General features: G+C 32.9%; 1 protein-coding gene across 2 annotated transcripts; it reads left to right on the top strand.

Annotated features, from left to right (window-relative positions):
* The first annotated feature begins 1,563 nt into the window (after nt 1-1,563).
* On the top strand, nt 1,564-20,387 carry LOC134721989 (tetraspanin-18B-like). Of its 2 annotated transcripts, XM_063585383.1 has the most exons (10): nt 1,564-1,767; nt 9,823-9,881; nt 12,157-12,230; nt 12,983-13,213; nt 13,752-13,826; nt 14,338-14,445; nt 16,806-16,997; nt 18,077-18,160; nt 18,954-19,035; nt 19,619-20,387. In XM_063585383.1, exons 3-9 carry the CDS (start codon nt 12,174-12,176, stop codon nt 19,014-19,016), a joined length of 810 nt encoding a protein of 269 aa, XP_063441453.1. In that variant the 5' UTR covers nt 1,564-1,767; nt 9,823-9,881; nt 12,157-12,173; the 3' UTR covers nt 19,017-19,035; nt 19,619-20,387. The 2 variants fall into 2 exon arrangements, with proteins under 2 accessions (XP_063441453.1, XP_063441454.1); XM_063585384.1 differs by lacking the exon at nt 9,823-9,881 and having other exon boundaries at nt 1,585-1,767.
* Nucleotides 20,388-20,638: the final 251 nt, after the last annotated feature.

Genomic DNA, 20,638 nt, shown 5'->3' with positions numbered 1-20,638 from the left:
AATGAAAGAACAACAAATACAATTAGAAAACGTACAGGGAGGAGCTGCTCGCTACGATTACACGAGCAGTGTCACAAACATGCTAAATCAGTTGAAATAGCCACCACTATAGCTGAGAGACGCTTAAAACCCAGACTTATTTTATTTTATTAAGTTTTACATTGTCTTGTAGCCATTCCATTGCATATTCTGCACAAACAGACATCAGAACAAGACAAAATCATACTCTAGACATTTTCTATGTTGTGATGTTATGCTATTGTTTCAGAAAAAGGGAGAAGGTTTGATACCATTAAAACGTTTAAACCGCTGCAAATGTTTGCACCTGTCCGAAGTCGGGAATCTGATGTACAGTAGTTGTCGTTTGTTAATGTAATTTATACGTGTTTCTCGTTTTTTATATAGATTAGATCGTTGGTTTTCCCGTCTGAATGGTTTTACACTAGTAATTTTGGGGCCCTTTATAGTTTGTTGTTCGGTGTGAGCCAAGGCTCCGTGTTGAAGACCGTATATTAACCTATAATGGTTTACTTTTATAAATTGTTATTTGGGTGGCCAGTTGTCTCGTTGGCATTCACACCACATCTTCCTATATCTACATTCAAACTTCAAAGGACACATACAAATGGAACTTACTACCGCAAACTGTCTTTGAAACCACCACTGTTGACAGCTTAAAAGATCGGCTAACACCAGCTGTTTTCTCGTGCTTGAAGTAAACAAATTCAAACCAAACATGTACATATATTTTTTAATAACAACCTGTATATACAAACACTTAAATTGCTATAAGATATTTTTGTGAATTTGTATACATTTTTTGTCAATCACGCTTGCGCAACAACATGTATTCTTCAGTATTGAAGCCTTGTTGTCCTAAAAAAAAGAAGGTCAGAATTGGGACGTTTAATCCCAAGCCTAGCGCAGAGAAGAATGCCAAACTTCTACATGTTAATTATCCTCGCTACAACTATTTAGGGGTATGTAAGTGGCCCGTTGAAAGGCGAAATTTAAATCCCTATCCAATATTCAAGAACCCTCTTTTTTCAGTGGCAGTCTAAATTTCTCGTCCTTCATCTCGGACAACCCAAATAAATGTATTTTTGCTAACTAGTTCTTGTCCTGAATTTGGATGAAACATTTGCTACTGGACTTTGAACAGACAAAAATCACCAACATGTTAAAATAAAGATGCAGAAGGTAGTCTAAGAGTAAATTATCCATCAGTTGGATAACAATAATAGAAAGATTAACAAGATTAAAAAAGTAACAATTTTGAGATGTTTTAGCAAGTATCCAATGCATTGTTTTGCATTTATCTAGTAAAATGTTTTGGAAACGAAATATCTAACGTGTTAAGTTTGTTGAAACACGAAGCCTCACTACGAACACCGACATAGCGTATACGAGTTGGAAAATTAACAAACCGTACGTATATAACTTGTTTTTAGGACTGAAACCGTTATGTATTATTTTGATTTAATTCATTACAATCGTAAAATTATTTACTGTTATAAACATTTTAAAATTCATACATATACAGCTTTATTAAAATTATTCAACCCGGTGACGTTTAGTTCACATTTTGTTTACTTGAGAACTACTCAGGTTGTATTCAAATTTAGTTGGTCATTTCATGTTGACCAGTGGAAAAAGTTGGTCAAGTTAGACAGAATAAATGGATTATTAAGATTGTTATCAGCAGGTCCCAAGCTTTACATTTGAGGATTCAGGGATTCGACGACTGAATAATATCTACAGTCCGAGGTACTTTAAACTTTCACAATACTTTTTTATTAAGAAAATCTCATTATCTCTATTTTCCGTGCCTAACTATATCAAATACATGTATCCTTTCGGTTGTTCTATTATAATATAAGACTTCGAAGTTTCATTTCATTTACATTCAACGTTTTTATTCGGATTTTTTTTTTACGTTCAACATTGATAGTAAAACCGAATATCTGATTAAAACCGTTGAATGTAGCTGATAAGTCTAATATTATAGGACAACCTTTCGGAAGCATTTCTTAATTCACTAGTTCCTAAAGATCAAACTTGTTACCAACTTATATATGTTCAATTTGTTCCCAACCTTGTCATGTGTGTATATATTTGCCACTTGACTTTATACAAACAACATGTAATCAAATCTAATAAAAACAATTTATTCAGACAAACCTAGTATGGTTACCTTAAAATTTAAAAGGTTTAATACTACAAGAACTTTACAATATAAAGTTAAATGCACATTACTTTGATTTAATGTGAAATGAAAAGTTACGATATCATCTGATGATAAACTCTTACTACGTTTACTTAATGCAAAAGCAAAATGGAAACTGCTACTACAGTAATAAATGTTTTAAAGAATAACATTTTCCAATTGAACCGACGCAAACTATTGCTGTAAGTGATTATAATCATGTTTCAATCAATATAAAGAAGAAAAAAGTGTAAATAATAACTGCAGCTTGTGTTTCATTTGAGATTTTTGAAAGACTTCCCTTTAACCATTGTGGTCTGAATGATGATAAATATTACCAAAACTAATCCACCCGAGAACCAAGTGACAAAACATTTTTAAATAAATCATGAAATGGAATAGATAACCAGATTTTACCGAATTTTATTAGTTTCAGTTGTTGTCTAGCCTGTGACTTCGTTGCATTATGCGAGACATAAGTATTACTATCCGGTGTATACTATTTTTAGAACATTCTTCTTTTTCCAGTACAGAGTCGGACTCTTCTTGAGTGTACATAAATGACTGTTGCTCGTGAAATCATGGGGCATTACCTCCACAATTAATAAAAACAGCAGTAACTATTTACAGGAAATTTCTTTACAAATAAAACTATGTACATCTGGGATCTCAGGAGTTCTAGGTGTGAGAAGCTCCTGTCAAGGCCTCTGGCAGGACGGTAAGGGTGACCTTGAACTCTTCTAGTGTAGCTGCTGTTGTGGCTATTTTCGGTAGTGTGTTCCTTTCCATGGTTGATATTGGTAAGGAGTACATATATTGGTCTTTCAGAGTGCGCTGTTGGTGTGTGCGGTGGCCGCCTCTGGTCCTTAAATCTCCGGGTTTTTTAATAGTTTGAGGGGTCAATATCTACCAATCTAATGTGGATCTTGTAGGCCATGGTGAGTCGGTCTTTGCAGCGGCGATCTTTTATAGGTTCCCATCTTAGACTCTCAATTAAAGTCTTTAAGAGCTGGCACAACCTGGGGATTACGTCTTGGCATTCATTGAACACGAACCTAGCTGCCCTTCTCTGTACTTGTTCTAGATCCTTTTCAAGGTTATGTTGGTAAGCGTCCCATACAGAGGAAGCGTATTCAAGGGTTGGTCTGACCATGGTGGTGTAGGCATTAGCTTTGAATTCTGGTTTACACCGTCCTAGGTTCCTTCTCGGAGAGCCTAGTGTCCTTGATGCTTTGACTGCCGTCTGGTTGATTTGTGTCTTCCACTGTAGGTCATGGTTTATGGTTACTCCTAGGTATTTCCCATGCTCAACTGCATCTAGGGTGTGACCATGTAGTTGGTAGTTCCTACACAGGCAAAATTTGCTCACATGAATTTCACATCAATCTCACGTGAAATTCACATGAAAAATTTCACGTGAGATTCACCTCAATCGAGCTTATACATGAAACTCACGTGAACATTTTCATGTGAATTTCACGTGAATTGAGATTTACATGAATCTGATGTGAAATTTTTCACATGAATTTCACGTGAAATTTGCAACAACAAAAATTGATATTTTTCATGATTTTAATTAAATTTAAAAATTTATATTTTATTTGAATAACTCTATTTGAAAAATTCATGTGAATTTCACATGAAAATTTTTACGTGATTTCATGTGAAATTCACACGAGTTTCACATGAGAATCACGTGAAACTCACAAAACATGTTTTCACGTGAGTTTCACGTATAAGCTCGTTTGAGGTGAAATTGATGTGAATTTCACGTGAGATTCACATGAATTTAAATTCACGTGAAATTGATGTGAGTGAAATTTGCCTGTGTAATCGGTGGGTTTCTTTTGTTGGTAATCCGTATCACGATGCACTTCTCGGGATGGAAATTCATCTGCCATCGTGATTTCCACTCTTTGAGTTTGTTAAGGTCGTCTTGTAGAGTCTCGCTATCCTTTAAGTTCTTTATGTTTCTATAAAATAGGCAATCGTCTGCAAATAACCGTGCCTCAGAAGATGTTGATGGTGGCAGGTCATTAATATAAGCCAGGAATAATAGGGGTCCAATGACTGTTCCCTGAGATGACATCTAGGGGGCCGGATTTGTGCCCTCCAAGCTATACGGATTGTGATCTCTAGCTTATGAAGTCTTGTATCCATTTGAGTGGTACTCAACGTATTCTGTAGTAGATTTTTATGTCTTATGTTTCAGAAGGTAAGAGACCAGGATGCCTCATATTTTGGTTGCATATATATTATTATGCTATGAAGCTTCCGTCTGTCATTTGTCCATTTTTCTTTTACATTCTTTTCTTTGTTCAGTTAAGGCTTGAAAACAAATCTTTTTATTTTCAATTTTGTTTGTATTCCTAATTTATATTCCATCTCTTTTAAGAAAATTGATTGAATCAATAAACGAGATTTCATGTGTATGATCAATGGTTCGCTGGTTTGATTTTATACGTTATCTATTCGTAAGAATTTTAATGCATTTCTAATGAACGATAGGATTCAAGTAGATTAGTTCCCGTTTACGAATATAATTTTTTTTTAACTAAAACGCAATAATATCTATCAGCAGTTACAAATGCATTAAATGTATACTATGGTAGGTCCGAGACTTTATCAAAAATTGTATACTCTCTCTAAATTGTCATTTGGTCACTGAAGTGTGACTGTCAATGATGAGAAGCTCAGAGATTGCTACTGAACACTAAATAGTCTTTTCTCCATGAATATGGTTATCGCTCTTCTTTCTTCGTTTCTTTTCTCCCCTTTTTGCTTATTGATAACTTAACGTCCAGTAGCAAATATTTTAAAACTTAATAGGGAATAAAATAGTTGGTATGTTTTTATAGATGATCTTAAACAACAACTAAATATTGTGCACGACTTCAAAGAAATGGACGAATTTAACTACACTCGATGAAAGTTTAACCGTACAACAGGACACATCCAAATTCATTAAATGATTTGCCTTGTAATAAATAGTGCAAATGCCATTTCATTATCCATTGGGTTTAACATTTCTCAATAACCAACTCTGTAAATGGGATATTAAAAATATTTATAAATTTACATAGCAGGAAGTTTTCTATTTTAAGAACAAACAAAACTAGACCCTTTAACGAGAACTAAAAGAATAGCGTAGTCATATTTCTTAAAGCAGCTGTACCGTTGGGTTCATTCTTTCCTTTTCTATGTTTAATTTCGTTACAAAATATTTATTACAAAGAAACACGCGCTGAAGTACAAGACGTACAAACCATAGATTAGATCAAGTTTTTTTTATTATTATTGCGTCCTCATTTGCTTGCTCTTAGGTTTTTTGTTGGTCTGAGATGACAAACGCAAAAGTTTTCAAAATAATTTTTATGATAATGTCCTAAATTATTTAGTTTAAAAGGCTGTTTTGTATTCTTGGTGATGACCGACTCAAATTTTTACCCTTCGAAAATGGGATTTTGGACTACGCGTTTATGTTTATTTTTTAGTAAATCATGTCCGCGTTGAATGTTTATTTTCAGATTGAGGAGGAAGATACCAAGGAGGCTTTTCAAAACAAATAATTCGAAAAGAAACAACTCCATGACATTAAACGAAACACCAGTACACAAAACATTGCATTGAAAAATTAAGACTTTAGCAACACAAACCCCAACAAAAACCCAAGACCGTTCGATGAAATACGAAATTCCTGCTCCTCGTATGGCACGCGTCATATATTGCCATAGTTTTAAATTCAAAATGTTGGCTGTTCGCCGGGTATATAAAATTGATTAGCAGGAACTATTTCTATTTTTAAAAATTTACGTGATCTTGAGTTTTCAGATTTTGTGAAGGGTTTTTCATCCTGCTTGCTAGGTTAAAATAAAATGGTCTTCATTCAACATGTTCAAATCAAATTAAACGAAAACTAAGCCGTAGACACGGCCGGTCTTTGTCATATACATTCCTGAAGTTGTTTTGCATACTCAAACAAATTATATTATTTTAAAATTTTATTCACAACTGTTCTGGTTTAGGGACATTTAGTGAATTATATTAAATTACACTAATTTGTGAAAATTAATTTCGATCGATATTTTCATCAGGAAAAAAGTATAAAATAATTCAAACATAATTTTAGGTCAAAAAGACTTATTTATAAAGTACACAATCAAAAAGGATTCATACATGTAGGTTTTTTCAAACAACACAATACTGTTATACAATTTATAATTAGAATTATTTCTCACAAAGTTAGGGTAAATATTTACCACTTCCTTGGTTACGGGTGTAGTGTGAAACATATATTTATTACGTGTGTACAAAATTAGTATCACACACCAATGCATGTCGATACAATTGTAAAAAAAAGTAAAATATTTGTGTTTATTTAAACTATATGCAGGTACAATAAATATATACTGTTCCTTTAAATCACTTAATGGGATATCAATTGCGTGTCTCGTGATCAAACTTTAATCAACAGAAAAAGATCGAATAAGCCAATATCTATAACACACAAAAATTTGGTGTCACGCGGTGCATCCTTGGGCTACTTTTATTCAACTTTACTTTATTTGGCCTTTTTAACTTTTTTGGATTCGAGCGTCACAGATGATAAAATTGAGAATGGAAATGGGGAAGGTGTCAAAGAGACAACAACCCGACCATAGAAAAAATAACAGCAGAAGGTCACCAACAGGTCTTCAATGTAGCGAAAAATTCCCGCACCCGAAGGCGTCCTTCAACTGGCATCTAAACAAATATATACTAGTTCAGTGATAATGAACGCCATACTAATTTCCAAATTTTAAACAAGAAGCTTAAATTAAAAAAATACAAGACTAACAAAGGCCAGAGGCTCCTGACTTGGGACTCGGGGTAGTCTTTTGTAGACGAAACGCGCGTCTGGCATATACTAAATTTGGTCCTGGTATCTATGATGAGTTTATTTATTTGTTTTATTGTGACAAAATTTTCCCCGATGTGGCAAAGCCCTGTGTGCTTACCTTACCTCAAGTATGTCAAGTGTTAACATTAGAATACAATCATTCAATCGCATCAATAATTGTAAGGCAATGCCCGAAGTATATTTGTCAATGATCACTCTGACATCTAACGGCTTTTTTGTCAGACAGGCTGTCCCGGCCGTATTTCAGACTTGTAACTCTATATAATCCACACTGCAAGTTATTAAAATGTTTTCCCAGTAACAATTCTTGGCGCGACGTTAAGTGTTCCGAGTTCAATTTCAAAATGTAAGGGTCAGTATAAAAGAATAAGTAACTGTTTATATCAATCATACACATGTGTAATAGGTTCCAGAATATGACTTCCAGATTGATTTCAGTAATTATAATTCACTATTTGTTTCTTACCTCAAATATTAAACTGACGCATATGTTATCGTTGTTTATAGATGAGAACAAAAACTCGCCAAAGATGCCAGAACCAATTTTGTTTACGCCAAAACGCGCGTTTTATCCACAGAAGACTCATCAGTGCAATTTTCGCACTTGCTCATTTTTTTTGTCATGCTTGGTCGCTGAGGGAACTCCCACGCACCGACCAAGCATAAAAAATGAGCAAGTGCGGAGATTTAATTTTAATTAGATTGTCATCAGTGTGTACTAAATAAAAAGATAAAACTTCAAAATTAAGTACTTAGTTTGAGCATTGAGGACCAAAATTTTAAAGTCAAACTGCCAAGTGCTGATAACTAGCGTACATGTAACAGACAAACTCAATGTTTCTCGGATGGAATATTTGAATACTTTACTGGATTTTTTTTATAAAAAGTGTACAAGGCCAATTTAATGTGTGCGATTACATATTAATGGGTTACAGATTTGTGTCTTGTGCATAAATATATCAATTCAAACAGTGATATGAAACCAGCCCTTTAATTATTTATTGGGTTTTATTTAAAAAGAAAAAATTATCTTGACGAGGAAGTCATGTGCAATTTCTTTCAATCCATTGTAATCAAATTTAATGCGTCACTGATAAGCAAAATAAACATGAAACTTCAACGAAAAGGTAATATATGTAGTTTTGAATAAAGAAAAAGTCCATGACCTTGGTAAATGATAAACTGGACTTGTTCTACGTTTTATAATTCTTGTCCATTCCAGCCCATGAGAAAATAAATGCTGATGACAATAATTGTGGAGTTGATTTATTGTAAATACTACTACATGTAATATAGTATAGTAACAACAATATATAAAAGGTCAAAATAATTATAAAAATGTCTTACAAAAGAGAACTGTGTTGTTCAAAAGATCAACAGAAACATCGCTGGTAAAGTAACGTTGTCTGCTCTATGGTCAGGTTTTTGTCGTATTGTATTCCTGTAATATTATGTTGCCATTTTAATGTTATATTTAAGATTGCCATTAAAGTGCGAGGTTTGGCATGCCACAAAAACAGGTTCGACCCACCATTTCTTCTTTAAAAATGTCCTGTACCAAGTCAGGAATATGACCATCGTTATATTATAAGTAGTTCGTTTCAGTGTGTGTTACATTTTAACGTTGTATTTCCATTGTGTCGTTTGTTTTCTCTTGTGTTTGAGTGTGAATTCACATTACTATTAGAGGTGTTACGGTAATTTTCTATCCCAAATTCGTATATTTGGTTTTGATGCTATATTTGTTATTCTCATCGGGTTTTGTCTAATGCTTAGTTTGTTTCTGTGTGTGTTACATTTTTATGTTGTGTCGTTGTTCTCCTCTTATATTCATACCAGATGTGTTTGCGTATTGTACACCCCACATAGCCGAACAGATGCTCCACTTCGGCAAGAGTTTGGTGAACGTCGAGAGAACACCTAAGAGACAATATTTCTATTCCCTCGCCAATTACAGAAGCACGATGATGAAAAAATAAGTATGACAAAAATAAAGAGAATTAAAACAAGTTTTATTTAGTATGGCGTTCATTATCACTGAACTAGTATATGTTTTTGTTAAGTGGAATCCGTTGTCTCGTAAAGAATATCACGCTCTAAGAACCAGATCTAAAACTTTTTATAGCGATCCGAAGGTGGTTCATGTATGTTGTCAGGTAAAACATTTGTCCCATAGGCCTATCCAATATACCCAGGCACTTGTCTTCGACATTCCCCCTATATTTCCCTTAACATATCACGTGATGTATTAAGGTATACATACGGGAAGAAACAGATGCAAGATCAAATTCCTCATTTTCCGGTGTCATTCCGAGTTTCTCCGACCTCCACAAAAGCCAGCCCCTATAACAATACCTACCTATTGTATTTCTTGTAAAATTGTTCCCTTTCTGATCATGAATGAAATAGCCGCCACTGGACTTTAAGCAAGCAACGATCAACAATAAGTCGTGATTATTTTACAATAGATCGTGCTTCATTTTGTGTATACTTTTTCATATGAAATTACCCATAGTGTCAATGATCAAAATATTATTCGTTTGATCGATGTTTACTCATACATATTCAAACTTATAGGTAATAAACTCTTTGTCCAAGGTATTCAAGCGTTTAAGGTATCTGATAACTGATGTCAGGTATTGGTATTGCGTTTTATAAATAGATGGTATTTACTAAGTACACACAAGTTATTACATTTTGCAATACGTATTTACAGGAATCGATTTCGAAAAATACCGGAAAGCATTTGCTAAGTAAGGACTGAATTTGATTAAGGTGAGTTCTGTTTCATCTAAGAATTATTTAATCTAAGTCTATATTGACTCAGGTATGTTTTTTAATTTTATATTTCATAATTCTCATTTTATTATCTGTTTATGCGAGTTTGGTCGAACACAGGTATGTTTATAAATTTCATATTTCATAAATTATCATTTTATTAGTCGTTTATGTGAGTTTGGTTAGTGTATTTGAAGTTAATGTGAGTTTGATCAGCAGATTTAATTGTTTTTCGAATAAAGAAATTAAATCTGTTATCATTTGATAAAAAGGAGGTAAAAAATTGTTAATTGATCGAATCATATTATTGGATGGTGTTTACTGTTCTTTTTCATAATTTCTCATTCATTTCTGGTTCACATATTTGCAGTCCGGGTTCAAACCGTATGTCACAATTATTCAGATTATATTTTTTAAAGATTTAAATACATTCTAGAATGTAAATACCTACATATTTCTATCATGGATATATGAGTATCTATTTATTCACTTAGATGTAAATGACATTAAGATGATGATTCTGTTCTATTTATTCACCTAGGGCATAGAGATCAATACAATGTCCTACTGTTAAATTAATATTTCATATCCCTGCTCGATCAGGTGTGTGTTTGTGTTGATTGTATTTACTCAATACGCTGCTATGTTGTCTTGTAATGTTATGGTATATACGGGTTCTTGTAGACAGATTTGCAGCAGACATGTTTCATTTCGAAATGGCACTGACACATTTTGGGTCACTGGCACTCATACCACATCGTCTTATAGCTATTCACTATATAAGATAAGACGAGTAAATAAATGTGTATTTGTTTTATTTTTATGATGCTCCATTAGACACTTTGGTTTTTCCAACGTTTAACTTCCCTCTTTGTTTATCTGTTGTGAATTTTGAAAAGATCACACTGTAATTATACATATAAAAAAGAAGATGTGGTATGATTGCCAATGAGACAACTTTCCACAAAAGACCAAAATGACACACACATTAACAACTATAGGTCACAGTACGGCCTTCACTTAGTTCGCTTTCCAAAATTTTGGTACTGAAAATATTTGAGGAATTATACTTTCATCCTGCACTTTCCAAGTTTGTCTCCTTTATTCCAATATCCGAAATTTTCCAACTCATTCTCCACCAATTTGGCGAAAACACATTTCACAGATGCAACTTTATAAAGAATCGTGCACTTAAGTTTTGTTTGGTACATTTATGTTTGATGTTTTAGGGGATTATCAAACAAACTCCGGACTATAAGATCGTAGTATCAATAAACTAGTCCATCAACATGTTCCTGTGTCTGTCCAATGTCAGGAAACTTCCCAAAAGCTGTTTTATGTCACAATGTTAATTTTTGGTAATTTAGGAGAATTTTGTTAACTTTACCGTCATTGTTGAGTGTATTCAATGCTATTTCGACTTGATAGGATTGAGGGGGTGACATATTGTATAGACACATGTTGTATGAAGATAAAATATTGGACCTCTACATATTATTTTGTTGTAGTGTTGTTGTATTGCTGTCTATTTGACATACATTCCGCGCAAGACCAAAACAATGTTGACAGCACCATGCATTAAATTTGCATGCGTTAGCGATGTTTTAACTGCGGTGCCCTTCACACTATGTTCTTGACCAAAACTGGCATATTCATGATTAATTGTAATTGAATAATATTATAAAAAAAATTAAGAAGATGTGGTATGATAGCCAATTAGGCAATATTTTGTACCCATGCAGTGCCACCAAAATTCAAATGATGGCAATATAAACAATTATAGGTGACATTAAAGACGACATTCAAAATGTGAAGCAATTCAAAACGAGAAAACTAACGGCCTACATTTATATATTACAGTCAATACAATTTACGAAAAGAAACAAAACAGAAGGAAAAAAATATAACAGAGATGTTTGTTAAAAGACGATCATATAAATCAAGGAGATAAGAAAAAAAGTAATAAACTGATATTTACCCATACGTTATCTGATTTATAAGACTGCAGGTCGAAAGTAATTATGTTTTTGGAATCATGTCTTATCATATTTTCATATGTATTATTTTGTGTTATGATCTGTTCTGACAATGTCCCATAGATTCTCGATTACTGTGCCTAATATGGGCTTAAAAAAATATACTTTAAATGAAAAATATGGAAAGACTCATTTCTTAGTTATTAGCTATATAGAGTTTTTATTGACAGTTAATTCTAGAATCAATAATTTACCATTATATCTTATTCATGTGTTTTTTATACTTTTTTTCCCAGCCAATATTTAATTCATCATGTGTAACCCAAAGTGCAGTAAAGTTGCCTTGATTATAATCAATATTATATTCATTGTAAGTATATGTAGTGTTTAGGTTTAAATTATAGTATAATCAGATAAGAAACCAAAGAAAATATAAATTTTTATTGAATCGGTTATTTGAATAAGCAATTTGGTATCAGAATGACTTTTTATACATTGTATGTGTAGAGATATACTTGTGTTCGGATAGAGTTTTTATATGTGAATAGATTACTTGTGTGAAATCATACATAATTATAACAAGTATAATGAGTTGGTTAAATTCCAATTAAATGAAATTCAAAACAAGACATCAGTTAAATTTTGTTTTTGTGTTTTAAGAACCGCATTTAAGCTATTTCGTGGCGGTCAGTTTTTACTGATGGAGGAAGCCGGAGTGCCCGGAGAAATCCATCGACCTTCGATAGGAAAACGGATAATCCTAGAGTCAATTAAGATTGGAGTCGAGCGGGATACAAACTCACAATCTCAGTGTTGACTGGCTTGCGATTACAGTAGTAACTACTTAGACCACTCGGCCGCCGAGACAACTAATGATATACCACATAATATATAACACAACAGCAATAACAGAAAAAAGTCAACTATATGCACAGCATTAACGAGTTAACATGCTGAAAGCGTGGTGGTTTTTCAAAACTAAACAAATACCATTTAACATAAAAAAAAATCTCTGTAAATACCTTATATAATTTGTTTTCTCAATTGCAATATGAAATAGGGTGTTTAAAATAGAATGTTATCATTTGCATATTAAAATGTAGGTCTTTCTATTTTTTACAGTTGCTTGGACTTGGTCTGCTAATTCCAGGAATCTTAGTGATCATAAACGACGATGGAATCAACGACAAAGTATTACCAGCATTGCAGACTGTCGATTTTGGAGTTTCGAATTTTGGTGACCTTGCCAAAGGACTTTCTATTACACTTATTGTAATGGGGTCTTTTGTGTTGGTTCTGTCGTTGTTGGGTGGATGTGGCGCGTGTTGTGATTCTAAATTGCTTTTGACGATAGTAAGTACAGCATGTTAGCTTCTTTCTTCACTTTAGTATTTATTGTAATATGTCTTATATGTTTTATACTATACACATTTTGATTATGAAACTAAGTGGCAAAAATTTGTAATTTTTTTTGAAGATTATTGTGGATGCTCAAATAATTTCTTGAACCGAATTAACTGTTCGTCCGTCTGGATTTCAAAATATGTAAAAACAAAATCTTAAAGATCATTTCTGTCAATGATGATCTTTCCAGGCGGATTGTGCTATTATAGAATATTATAAAGCGTCTTCCTCCTTAAGATTTTTTTCAAAGCGTTTTATTAGTCACACATGCATATTGCAATTATGTTGTATGAATTATGTTTTCTGTAACATTTTCTTGTTTATGAGGATACAGTATTCAGTTAATATAAAAACAAGTCCTATTAGCATCTCATATTTAGACAACAAGTTCATCATCCAGTCTGTGTAGGTTAAACACTATAACAAAATCTATTATAAATCTTGAGACATTTTATGTGAAGATTTATTTTTTTTATTTTCTTTGTAGTATTCAATTGTAGTTGTCATTCTGTTCATCGGAAAGCTGGTCATAGTAATATTGTGGATTGTATTCAAAGCTGACGTAAGTGCCATATTTGGGGAATAACATTTTCATAACATGCATGTATGTGTACATTTCTGATAACCATATTTTTTAAATCCGTACATGGTTCTCTTTGCGCGAAATTCATTTAGAAATTCGAAGTTGTAGAATCATTGATCCATTTACAAACTTTAAAATTGTAAAATACTCTTGAGACGCTTTTGGGCACTTTTACTTGGGAAAAATTAGAGGTTTAGACATTTATTTGGTCGTCTCGGATTTTAGGCTAATTCTGGTCAGGACAACAGGAGTTATCTGAAAACTACAAATAATCATAACATTAGTCGGCTAGACTGTCAAACATACTATCATATTTTGACTTTTAAAGGATAACTAATAGTTAAGTTTGTGTTGAAAAATAGTGTGCTGGGTGAACCATTTTAGTATGACTGCGTTCGTTACGTGCTTAATCCCGATTCTTTAGAAAGGCCAATTTATAAGAATTCTAAGTAAATGTCTTGTGGTGGTAATAAGTTATATTTTTTTACAGGTAGAAACTAAGTTGAAAGATAAAATGAAAGAAGGACTTCTGGAATTTACGACCGATGACCTTACAACTCACGAAGTCTCAACTGGATGGAATTACCTGAATATGAACGTAAGCACATGCTATCTATATATATATATATATATATACAACTCGTCTAAACATCAACCCAACAATGTTAGATCTGTAAATTTGCTTTCGCAAATTTTTGGTTCTTCCCTCGCCGGGATTCGAACCCATGCTTCTGTGATATCGTGACACCAAATCGCCTGCACTGCAGCCGTTCCGCTAGACCACACGACCACCTGGGCTCTCAAAAAAAAGAGCTTTCGGTGGCCATATGTTACCTTTCCACGTCAGTTTTAATCTAGCGGCGTACTACAGTACATGATATATAAGGCATGAAGATGTTATTGTTACAGATCAGCTAAATTATCTATAGTAAAGGATCCTACAAATTAATGTAAGATACAGTCACAGAAAATAATTATATTCATAAGTACGTCTGAGTCAGTGACAACCCTACAACAGATGTATCCATCGGATCGCCATCAATGATGGTGATACATGGCTGTGTACATAATGTATATACAACTCGTCTAAACATCAACCCAACAATGTTAGATCTGTAAATTTGCTTTCGCAAATTTTTGCTTCTTCCCTCGCCGGGATTCGAACCCATGCTTCTGTGATATCGTGACACCAAATCGCCTGCATATATATCAGCAAAATTAATCTGTTATGTTTTGCAATATCATTTTACACACATGTATACCTTAAAATTTTCAAGCTAAAAAAAAACAAGAAAAGTAATCAAAATATTTTTAAAGCAGGTGATAAGGAATCTTGATATAATTAAATCTTGTTTTTTAAATAAAAAAATGGGAACAAAAAGGTTTCAATTATTTTGTGAAATGACTATAAGTTTCTGGTATTCCAGAATTGAAAGATTTCAATTTTTCTAGGTGTACAGCAGATCCAAAGGGTGATTAATGATCATCTATGCTGGTGTTAAGCTCAATATTTCGAAATTGATGAAATGCAGCAATATAAATGTCTAAGTATATGAAAAAATTCAGTCATTTGAAAGTTTATAAAAAATTAAACCTCATTATCCAAATGGTTCACTTAGACGCCACTCACCTTGAATTAGAAAGGTTAAAGGACAAGATTTTTGTCGAGCATGCAACTTTTGTTGCAGGAAGCTCGACATAGGGATAGTAATCCTACGGCGGCGGCGGCGTTAGCTCACTTCTTAAAACCTTTATATTTTAGAAGCTGGAAGACCTGGATGCTTCATACTTTGTATATAGATGCCTCATGTTACGAAGTTTCCGTCAGTCACATGTCCAATGTCATTGACCTCATTTTCATGGTTCAGTGACCACTTGAAAAAAAGTTCAGATTTTTTGTAATGTTGAATTCTCTCTTATTATAAGTAATAGGATTATTATATTTGGTATGTGCGTACCTTGCAAGGTCCTCATACCCGTCAGACAGTTTTCACTTGACCTCTACCTCATTTCATGGATCAGTGAACAAGGTTAAGTTTTGGTGGTCAAGTCCATATCTCAGATACTATAAGCAATAGGGCTAGTGTATTCGGCGTATGGAAGGACTGTAAGGTGTACATGTCCAACTGGCAGGTGTCATCTGACCTTGACCTCATTTTCATGGTTCAGTGGTTATAGTTAAGTTTTTGTGTTTTGGTCTGTTTCTCTTATACTTTATGCAATAGGTCTACTATATTTGTTGTATGGAATGCTTGTAAGGTGTACATGTCTAGCGGGCAGATGTCATTTGACCTTGACCTCATTTTCATGGTTCAGTGGTTATAGTTAAGTTTTTGTGTTTTGGTCTGTTTTTCTTATACTTTATGCAATAGGTCTACTATATTTGTTGTGTGGAATGATTTTAAGGTGTAAATGTCTAGCGGGCAGCTATCATTTGACCTTGACCTCATTTTCATGGTTCAGTGATTATAGTTAAGTTTTTTGAGTTTTGGTCTTTTTATCTAATAATATATGCCAAAGGTCAACTATATTTGGTGTATGGAAATATTTCATGATCTATATGTCAGTCCCGCACATTTTATTTGACCATGACCTTAATTTCACGGTTCATTACACATTGTTAAGTTTTTGTGTTTTGGTCTATTTTTCTTAAACTATAAGTAATAGATCAACTCTATTTAATGTGTGAAAGCATTGTTAGCTGTACATGTCTGCCTGGCATGGTTCATCTGACCTTGACCTCATTTTCATGGTTCATTGGTCTTTGTTTAGCTATCTTGGTTAATGTTTATGTGACAGTTGTAATAAAGCTTTATACTTACAACTATCAACATAATATTAATGATTAGTTAAGAAGGCGAGACATTTCAGTGTGTGCACTCTTGTTTTATTTTTCGTCTCGATTGATTTTGTTAACAAAGGGATTCAAATAACGGATGTTTGTATGTAATATTACAGTTTGAGTGTTGTGGTATTGATGCTGTCACTGGTACAGGAGCGGCCAATAATGATTACCATAACTCTGCATGGTATCAGGGAACAGGATCTACAGAGCTTCCCTTATCTTGTTGTCCCTCGGCTACATCATCTTCATACACCAGTACATGTACATTTACTAAATCCAGCGCCCCTTCTGGACAACATGCAAAGGTAAAATTAGTGGGTTTTTTTAAATTGTGAACCAACTTCGTTGATAGTCATTACTTTTTGTTTATATGTCTTGTACCATAAAGAGAAAAGAAACTTATAGTAAATAGTCACTGCGATTCTTATGGTTTAAAGCCACTGCAAATACACTTATATAAAACCAACTTGCAGCTCGGTCGAGATCACTTTACTATTTTGTATATTACCATTGTGAATATCGAACCTTCTAAAGTATCTCATACAAAGCCATATGATAACTAAGAGGGGCGAAAGATATCCGAGGTGTATTCAGGCTCAAAGATCGAAAACAAACTGGCATCGTCATGGCTAAAAAAAGCAATCGTCAAGGATTAAAAAGAACATTTACGGGTGTCGGTAAATGAGAACGTATATTTAGGTTGTAAACTTGTGATATTCGTATGATCAGAAACGTAATAACTTTTGAAATAAAAATATAAAGATATTGAGATGTCCGTACGTTGTGAACAGTGAAGTATTTGTTTTGTTCTGTGTAATTTATTTCATTTTGAAGAACAGTAAATTTAACGATAATTATGAAATTAGAGGTTTTATTTTAACTACGGAAATCAAACTAATCATTATGGTAAATATTCTTATATTTTTAACATACATATTTGTCAGCATTAGAACGTATGTTGGTCCAGTTGTAACTGTTAATGTTCACTATTATCAGAATCATTTTGTTTTTTCTCCCGTTTTTGCAGGACATTTACCACTGTTTGTGTTTGAATCAATATATTTGAAAAAAATATTATCGCTTTGAAATCAAAATCATCAAAGAATTATATCGTCAGACTCTTCTTGCAGTATTTTGCGATTTCGTTTTCAAACTTTCCGTACTACCAACTTTGGATACAGGTCCAGATGTGAAATACATATTTCAAAGACATTAAAAAAAATTGCAAGCAACAGATTTTGCTTCTTTGAGTTGCATTATCTATTTTACAAGCACTGATTGCATTTATTTGTTACATATACCTAGACATAAATAATGTTTTCTATGGAACGCCGTAGCTGTACAAATTGTTTGTCATATGAATGTCTTTGTTTTATTTAAACAGGGCTGTTACAATGCATTGAAGGACTTTGCAGATAAATATTCAATTGCATTCATATGTGTTGGCGTCTTCATTTTGCTAGTTGAGGTAGGCATATTAACGTTATTAGAAAAATCGCTTAGTGCTGTTCTGAACGGAATATCTATTATGTGATACATATCATCATCATTCTATTTAAAATTGATTACATTCTGCTAATTTTTTAGTGTCAAGAAAGTAAGAACTAAAGCAAGACGTATTTTCCATGATTCATTGGTCAATGCTAAGTTTTTTTGTGTGTCTGTTTTTTACGAATATAAGCAATAAATAGTAAACTTTTGTTTGATGTATGGAATGGTTGTAAGATGAACATGTCTGTGTGGCAGATATAATTCCTTGGGCTTGATTGTGATAAATGTTTCTTTAAATTTAACCCATATGATCCAATAACATGTATGGTCAGCTCGTACTGGACCATTCGCGTATACTAATACGGTCCGACCATACGCGTATACTAATACGGTCCGACCGTACGCGTATGGTCGGACCATACGAGTATACGTATAAGGTCCGGATCGTACGCGTACGGTCCAAATACTCATACGGTCTGGAACAGATAAATGCAGTAACACCTTTATCTCTAAGACTTTCAACAGTACATAAATCATGTTCAGTAAAGCAAACGAGACATTTCTGCGTGTATTCACTTATGTATAAACAGGAAATAAAAAATCTGCATTCATTTGCTACATGTACCAATTTGTTGTTTTTTTGTTTTTTTATTCTAATATTATCCGGACTCGCAATTTCTGTATCGTTCATAAAAAAGATCGTAATTTGAATACAAGTTTGTATTATTAAAAGATTTTTTGTATTATAAGTAGACATATTTCAATTTTAGGTGGTAGCAGTGATTTTTGCATGCTCGTTGTGCAAAAACATAGGCAAGGACCACGTTGTATAAAGCTTCCCTGCCATACACAGTATGTATTTCTTCCTTTATGTAGTATATAATACGTATAATTTAGTATTCATATTTATTATTGTTATCCTTGAATCAAGTTACATAATTATCCACCATCATATTCTCTCTTTACTCGGAGGAAAAAAAAACCTTATGAATTATCAAGGGTTGTTGTTTCAAAGATTTACTGAAAGGCAGTTGCTATTTTTCCAGGTCCGGTCGGATACAAGTATAAGAAATTTAAACCAACGTTGAATGTACAATCTGTCTACTCTAAGATGAGCTGTTCACCAATGTTACGGTTATAAACCATAAACACATGTAAGAGTCGAATGTGCAGAGATAAACAAATTGACAACACAGATACGATTACCAACTTTTTATACCTTTACATTGCTACACAGTCTTGATGAGTGATATTTCGAGTTTATTAAAGGAACTTTTGAAAATAGTTTTTTTTAAGTGTTCTGGTGGAGAGTTATCTCAATGGCAATTATTCCATATCTTCTAAAAAAATATATATTTATGTTTTCAATATCAACTATTATTGCTTGTATTGTGTTGCACAAGGTATTATTTTTGTTTTATTATATATTTTTCAGGTTTCAAGACAACTGTTAGCGTGTGTTGGAAGAATTAGTCTTAAAACTTGCAGAAAACAATATTTATTGATATTTAATATTTCATTATATATTCTTATCATTGCTAAATGCAAATAGATTTAATTCAATGATTAACATTACAGAAAACTATATATTACAGTTTGAGGTTAAGAAAAGTGGTTCAACATTTATAAAGTGGCCAATCAGTTTAATGTATTGATAAGACAATTCTTAATGTTACAAATTGATGAAAAACCATAAAAAGGGTCATAGATCATACAGTTTTTAATGAATTGTTAATATCCGACAATAATCAGAAAATAGATTATATATTAAGAAATTATGAGGATAGTGAAAGTTTAAATCCTTGGTGTTTTATAAATTGTTCATCTCTTTGCTAATGCATTTCACGATCAATAGTTATTTTCGCATCTATAATTTGTTTTTAATGTACATATTGATGGCTAGTTATCGCTGCCGTTTGTAAATACATTGATTTAAGTTTGAAATATAAGAGAATTCTTGAGTTGTTTCTGGAGTCGTCTGTGGTCAACAATTTAGAAGTTTGTCAATGATACTTGGTAGTCAGTTGTATAAGCATTTGGCATGTCACAATTCATTGAAGATTATTTATCTCTGTCTCTCAGTCATGGCTTTTTATAACTTTTTGTATATATGTAGTAATTATCCGTCCATAGTACACTGTTTCGGTACTTACAGCCTTTTTATTGCCATTAAATAATAAGCGCAGTGGGATTTTTTTTATTCAGAAAAGCTTGAATATTTAAAATGCAGAAAAAAATAACAAATATAACGTTTAGTGCTAAAAGTATTGCATAACTTGTTTAACAATTTACTGTATTTGTTTTGTAAATGTCTATCTCATTGCCATTGTTTCTTTTGAAATTAAAAAAAATATAAAACTAATGAATTATGTGTTATAGTCATTGTGTGAAAAAATATGCATCAGAAGAAGGCGAGTTGGCAGCATATTAGTTCATATTGGCATGTTGCTTTGAT

Source organism: Mytilus trossulus, chromosome 6 (assembly GCF_036588685.1).
Source record: "Mytilus trossulus isolate FHL-02 chromosome 6, PNRI_Mtr1.1.1.hap1, whole genome shotgun sequence".
Classification (NCBI taxonomy): domain Eukaryota; kingdom Metazoa; phylum Mollusca; class Bivalvia; order Mytilida; family Mytilidae; genus Mytilus; species Mytilus trossulus.
The sequence above is the reverse complement of the archived record's forward strand: the minus strand, read 5'-3'. Positions and strand labels throughout refer to the sequence as shown.

Bases quoted from the DNA above. Each gene is read 5' to 3' on its own strand.
- LOC134721989 (XM_063585383.1), top strand. From the start codon at position 12,174: ATGTGTAACCCAAAGTGCAGTAAAGTTGCCTTGATTATAATCAATATT. The intron at 12,231-12,982 runs GTAAGTATATGT...TATTTTTTACAG, and splicing joins TAATCAATATTATATTCATT to TTGCTTGGACTTGGTCTGCT. The intron at 16,998-18,076 runs GTAAAATTAGTG...TTATTTAAACAG, and splicing joins CTTCTGGACAACATGCAAAG to GGCTGTTACAATGCATTGAA.